This window comes from Ascidiella aspersa, chromosome 4, assembly GCF_963924565.1.
Source record: "Ascidiella aspersa chromosome 4, kaAscAspe10.2, whole genome shotgun sequence".
Classification (NCBI taxonomy): Eukaryota; Metazoa; Chordata; class Ascidiacea; order Phlebobranchia; family Ascidiidae; genus Ascidiella; species Ascidiella aspersa.
The window spans coordinates 9,385,495-9,391,761 of record NC_139450.1 but is presented as its reverse complement, the minus strand read 5'-3'; the positions used below and the strand labels follow the sequence as shown (position 1 = coordinate 9,391,761).

The 6,267-nt window shown below is 40.7% G+C and overlaps 1 protein-coding gene across 1 annotated transcript; it reads left to right on the top strand.

Moving 5' to 3' along the window:
- The first annotated feature begins 1,582 nt into the window (after window positions 1-1,582).
- LOC146147060 (tubulin alpha chain, testis-specific-like) lies at window positions 1,583-5,885 on the top strand. Its single transcript, XM_083388663.1, has 6 exons — window positions 1,583-1,707; window positions 1,896-2,092; window positions 2,487-2,652; window positions 3,055-3,386; window positions 4,397-4,590; window positions 5,600-5,885. The coding sequence occupies exons 1-6, from the start codon at window positions 1,650-1,652 to the stop codon at window positions 5,739-5,741; spliced, it is 1,089 nt and encodes a 362-aa protein (XP_083244789.1). The 5' UTR covers window positions 1,583-1,649; the 3' UTR covers window positions 5,742-5,885.
- The last annotated feature ends 382 nt before the right edge of the window (window positions 5,886-6,267 follow it).

The window sequence follows — 6,267 nt, the reverse complement described above, 5'->3', positions numbered from 1 at the left end:
TTTTCGATCAGCAAAATACAAGTGCCGTCGTGAAACGGCCAAAGCCAGCAAACCAACTTGATTTCCGACACCAATGCCTTTTTGAATTCCAAAAGCTTGTCGCCGCATCTGGCGTTGGCAAATGGCACCGCTCGGCCGTTCTCTTGGGCTTTCTCAGCGCAAATGCAATCTTGCCACTAATCAATGCAGCCGCCCGCCCGGCAGATGCGCGCCTATATAAGACGCCCACATCCGCTGCCTGAGTCATTCAAGTTTGTTACAGGCCACGTAAAGGTGCTGCAACGACTCACTTTTGACTCTTTTACGTGTTCGCCGCTGTTTTAGACAAATTCTGTCAGACGTCATTCCGAATTTCTCGAATCCGCAACAATCATGGTACGTATTGGCGAAACGTTAACTTAGCGTAGCGTCATTTTAGGAGCTATTTAGGATAAAATAGGTAGTTTAATTGTATTTTTTTTGAGAACTGTTTTTGCTGCTGACAAAGTGGTTTCAACAAATTCTGTCATTTGTCTAAAGGTTAACCCTATAAATTAGTTATTTTTACAAAGTCACCAATCCTCGGTTAAGCAAAACCTATATAATGTCACGAGGTATTTTTATAGTGGTAAAAGCCTGAGCGTACGCACTTAAGCCGCTGACTTAGAATGACCTTACCTGACTTAAATTAACAAGGCAATTAAGTTTACTTTGATTAATATTTTCATAATTACTGTTTTGCTAAGGTAGGGTTCTTTACCTCAATTTTCGCAAAGCTAGTTCGAACGTTAAGATAAAACGCTTGAAACTATTGATAGATTGAACGGATATTACTTCCGCCGCCGGGGTAGTCGTAAAATTATGTTACAACGACAACAGAGCCACAAGTCGACATGCTGAATTTTTTGTGTTTGCAGCGCGAATGCATTTCAATCCACGTCGGCCAAGCCGGAGTCCAGATCGGCAACTCATGCTGGGAGCTCTACTGCCTCGAGCACGGCATCTCACCCGACGGTCGTGTGGTGGGAGAGCGAATGAACAGCGACGACTCATTCAACACGTTCTTCAGCGAGACCGGGGCTGGCAAGCACGTTCCGAGAGCTGTGTTCGTCGACTTGGAGCCTACTGTCGTCGGTTTGTGATAGCTGTTTGCTGTGTGTGTGCGACATGAAGGCTGATGACGTTTGCGAACGACACAAGCCAGACCAGGCGGGACAGAGAATCACCAATGTTTAAAATGCTAAAGATTTCGCACACTTAACAAAGCTCCTGCTGCTGTACAGACGGCTCAATAAAAGGGCAAAGCCATAGGGTAGATAGCTGGAGAGCAAGCTGTTTAAAACGCCCATTTGTTTGGAGTGATAATACTCAATAACTGGTTGATTCATGTTTCCATGTTAAAACATTTTTATTACATGATTAGCGGCATATCTTCCTTTAAATGCAATCATTAAACTATTTGTTGTTAAACGTTCTTAAGAGAATTTTAATTTAGGTTCAATTTTCCCAGATTATAATCAAACATTTACAGTTCATTGGCTGCTGTTGGCGAATTAATAGAATTGTGTGACAAACCGTATGTGAATTTTGATAACGATTTCTAAACACCTTTTTTCATCTCAGATGAGATTCGCAATGGCTCTTACCGCCAGCTGTTCCACCCCGATCAAATGATCACTGGTAAGGAAGATGCCGCCAACAACTACGCAAGAGGTCACTACACAGTTGGTACGTAATCTAAATCACGCAGTAAATTTTTTTTTTGCAAGAGTAGATTAAAAACGTGTAAGAATTAAACCTTCAAGAACAATTTTATGTGTTTCGATGCAGTTGTATAATTTGCGAATAGTTTACAAAAATATTTTTTTCACCAAGAAATAGCAAAGTATAACTGTAAATAAATATATCCGTTCAAGGCAAAGAACTCATCGACACAGTTTTGGATCGCATCCGGAAACTTTCGGATCACTGCTCCGGACTCCAAGGCTTTCTCATCTTCCACTCATTCGGAGGAGGCACCGGCTCCGGATTCGCGTCCCTTCTTATGGAACGACTTTCGGTGGACTACGGAAAGAAGTCAAAACTGGAATTTGCAGTTTATCCAGCTCCACAAGTGAGTAAACACTTTTTGAGATGTATTTTAAAAATCAGCAACCAATGTAACTTATTTCCGCTTTTTAATATTTTTCTCGAAATTAAAACAACCTGCCAAAATTGCCTAACAATAGACTAATGAGATGCTGAAAAATTACCAGCAGAAATTGTCACACATTAAAAACATGAGCCTGAACAAACAACTATTGTTATACCGGGACAAATTCTACGTTCAAGAAAGTATTGAAGGTCTTTGATTCGGCATCAAAAGTTATTGGTTTGAAAAGCTTTTTATTCGTCAGGAATAATTACGTAATAGTAATAAAGCATACAAGTCAGTGTTCAATAGTATACTTCATTAAGGCAAAATTATTTCACCGTTTTGCATGCTAAACTATTACGACCATTTTCAGGTTTCAACAGCTGTAGTGGAGCCGTACAACTCCATCCTTACCACCCATACCACTCTGGAGCATTCCGACTGCGCTTTCATGGTCGACAACGAGGCCATCTACGATATTTGCCGACGCAACTTGGACATCGAGCGACCCACCTACACCAACCTGAACCGACTCATCGGTAGGATACGAATATTATTTAGTGTGAGAAACACGTAATAGGCACATTTTCCCTGGGTGAAACTGTCGGTAAAACAAAATCATCAATGTTTGAATTAATAAGAAAACCAAAAACCAAAAACGATGAAGCGTAGCCCACATTTCTTATTAGTTTTTATGGAACAAATGAACTAAGTTTTAGTTTTTCAGTAAATAAGACGAAACATCATCCAAGTGTTTTTTAAATGTCATAAGCCTACAAGTTATCGCTAAAGTCTGAGGGGCCGTTGTTACTTTGGACAGTCATATGTTGATTGCCTACATTCTTAAAGAAACAGCTAAACCCTAAAGAACAGCTGCAGCTGTACATCAGTAAAACTACCAAGGACGGGGATACTAAGGAGTCCGATTTTATTTCATCCAGGCCAGATCGTGTCGTCCATCACAGCGTCCCTTCGTTTCGACGGCGCCCTTAATGTCGACCTGACAGAGTTCCAGACCAACTTGGTGCCGTACCCTCGCATCCATTTCCCACTGGTCACCTACGCTCCGGTCATCTCGTCCGAGAAAGCGCACCACGAGCAGCTATCGGTGAGCGAGATCACCAACGCCTGCTTCGAGCCGGCAAACCAAATGGTAAAGTGCGACCCGCGCCGTGGCAAGTACATGGCCTGCTGTATGCTCTACCGTGGCGACGTCGTGCCCAAGGATGTGAACGCCGCCATTGCCACCATCAAGACCAAGAGAACCATCCAGGTGAGCATTTTCTCTTTATGGTTTAGTGCAGTGTTTCGCAACCTTTTTTGGCTTGCGGCACCCAACAGAAATTATAAATAGTTCGCTGCACCCTTGCTCGTATTTTTGCTGAGTGGCTAACTGTAATTTTACAATAAACAAGGTTGAAACAGAACGTTAACTGTGCAACAAAGTTGAAAAAAAACGTTTCAATTCTTGGCATTTTAATCGTATACAAAAATTGGAAACCTAAAGAATCTGAAATATCTTCCGGCGCCCTTGAACGTTACAAATGGCACCCTAGAATGCCGCGACACCCCGGTGGAGAACCAATTGTTTAGTGGCATCGAATAAGGCTGTGATCGAGCTTAACGAGGCATTGTACAATGTTCCTCGCTAAACTATCGGCAGTGCGAAGCTAACTAGAAACCGAAAAATTATATTGGATTTTCAGTAAACAATTCATTTCTATATAATTTCAGTTAACTATTGAACCTGTTGTACCGCTGCAAAACAGGTGGCCACTGGCCATGTTAAACAACGTTTGATTGTTAACAAGCTTTCGAACAACGTTTTGCTTCGTACAATCATGTGAAAGGGTAAGATAACCTAAAGAAGCACAAAACTTGTCAAAAGATGACCTGATAAACAATAAGTTTGTCAGCATTTTTGTTGTTTAAGAGTGCCATCTGATTTTCGGAATTAGAACTAGAAAAATGCGGGTATTAATAAAGATTGCAGTACCGTTGTGTATCGTACAATCATTTTTTTTTTACTTCTTGAGCATTTTATCAATAAGTGACACGCGTTGCAATGAAGCCACATTAAAAGTTTAACAACGATAACGATGTTTACGGATTGATCATACTAGTTACTTCACAACGTAATTCACCATGTAAAACAGCTGAATATGTGCTGTGTATCAATTCGAAGTTGTATTCACGCATCTTATGGTTTAGCATAGGGGGAATTGACACTAAATTGCCGGACACAAGGTCTGACGTAATTCCATTGTCCCTTGCGCTTTGTAGTTCGTCGACTGGTGCCCCACCGGATTCAAGGTTGGCATCAACTACCAGCCGCCAACTGTCGTCCCCGGGGGCGACCTGGCAAAGGTCCAACGCGCCGTCTGCATGCTCAGCAACACGACAGCCATCGCCGAGGCTTGGGCCCGTCTCGATCACAAGTTCGACCTGATGTACGCTAAGCGAGCCTTCGTCCACTGGTAATGAGAGTGAATTTTATATGGCTACGTTTAGGTGTATTTTTATTTTTAAAAAAGGCGAAAGATTTACACGTTGTGAAATAAGAACAGAGTACTACATTTATGTTTTACGCGCCTGTAAAGGGCGTGGCGACTTAGCGCTCACTGGTTGCAAGGGAATACTGCTTCATCAGAATCTAAAATTTGCGTGTTAGCATCAAGTTTCATCAATATCTCATGAGGTTGTTTTTGTAACAAGCGAAGTATAAATCAACAGTGTGTATCCTTTTTGCTCGAATAAGGGCGACGTTGTTTATTACTTTTACAAATGTTACTGACTTTTTATCGTGCTGATAGTTTTTTTACGAGATGCAACTTCCGTGTAAAACTGATTAAAAAACAGGATCGTCAAAAGTTCGACATTGCAGGTGGAAAAATTCAAAGGATGTTTAACGGATTTAAATTCTAAATAATTTTTCAAACACAACTGAAATGGCCCATAAACTAATCTATCGACAAATGAACTATTCGCTTTTCTGCGACAAGAACGATATTAGCAGAAAAAATAAACCATTTCCTGCACTACAATTAGAAGTGCCGAATGTTTCGCTGCAGACAAGTCACTTGTATGATAGTATAAACCAGTGGTATTCCCAACCCTTTTTTGGCTTGCGACACCCTACAGAAATTAAAAATAGTTTGCGGCACCCTTGCTCGTATTTTTACTTGAGTGGTTAACTGCAACGTTACAATGAATGAGATTGAAACAGCACATTAACTATGCAACAAGGTTGATAAACCTTCCTAATTTTTGGCACTTTTATCGTACAAAAAAAATAGTATCAAGAAGCTAACCAATAGAGCAAAAATTGAAATCATAAATAAGTACATTTAAAATATCTCTCGGCACCCTTGAACGCTAAAAATGGCACACCGCCGCGGCACTCCGGTTGAGAACCACTAGTATATAGTATAGAGCAAATTAGGCATGATGACAACTTGTTCATCGAGCTTTCACATTTTTCCAAAGGTACGTCGGCGAAGGAATGGAAGAGGGTGAGTTTTCAGAGGCACGGGAAGATCTCGCGGCTCTGGAGAAGGACTACGAAGAAGTGGGAGTTGACTCGGTGGATCAGGAAGACGAAGAAGACGAGGAAGATGAGGAATACTAACTTTTCCATTTATCGTTAATGGAACTTTCTGTGTTATAATTTTGCGTTGCCTGGTGACTCGACGCATGCGTTCCTATATTGCTTTTGTGTGGTGTATTGTTGCAAATGACTGAAATACAAAGAGAGCACGGTGCTTAATACCAACTTTGGAATACACCTCAATCAGTGTTGCAAACAAGTCATTTCAAAATGACTTAAGTCCAAAAAAAATACCGAGTCAAGTCCCAGTCCATGTCATCGGTTGCCTATCAGTCAAGTCATGATGAGAGCAAGTCAATTTCAAGTCATGTCATTCACATTTAACTAAACTGCTAAACTAATAAAACTGGTAACCTCGTTCATTTAGACCAAAAATTCAACTAAAAAATAACACCAACGCAATATAAAGCAATTAAAATGTTTAACGTGCAAAACTCGATTTAAATTTTAATGAAAAACACCTAATGTAATCCTAAGATTTTTGACAAAATGACTTAAGTCCAAGTAAAGTCATTGGTCCTAAAGACTTAATTAAAGTCAAGTCATT

What these genes read in the sequence shown, in the direction of transcription:
- LOC146147060 (XM_083388663.1), top strand. Translation starts at nt 1,650, where the DNA reads ATGATCACTGGTAAGGAAGATGCCGCCAACAACTACGCAAGAGGTCAC. An exon ending in AAGAGGTCACTACACAGTTG is followed by an intron (nt 1,708 to 1,895) that starts GTACGTAATCTA and finishes TATCCGTTCAAG; the next exon opens with GCAAAGAACTCATCGACACA. An exon ending in CAACCTGAACCGACTCATCG is followed by an intron (nt 2,653 to 3,054) that starts GTAGGATACGAA and finishes TATTTCATCCAG; the next exon opens with GCCAGATCGTGTCGTCCATC.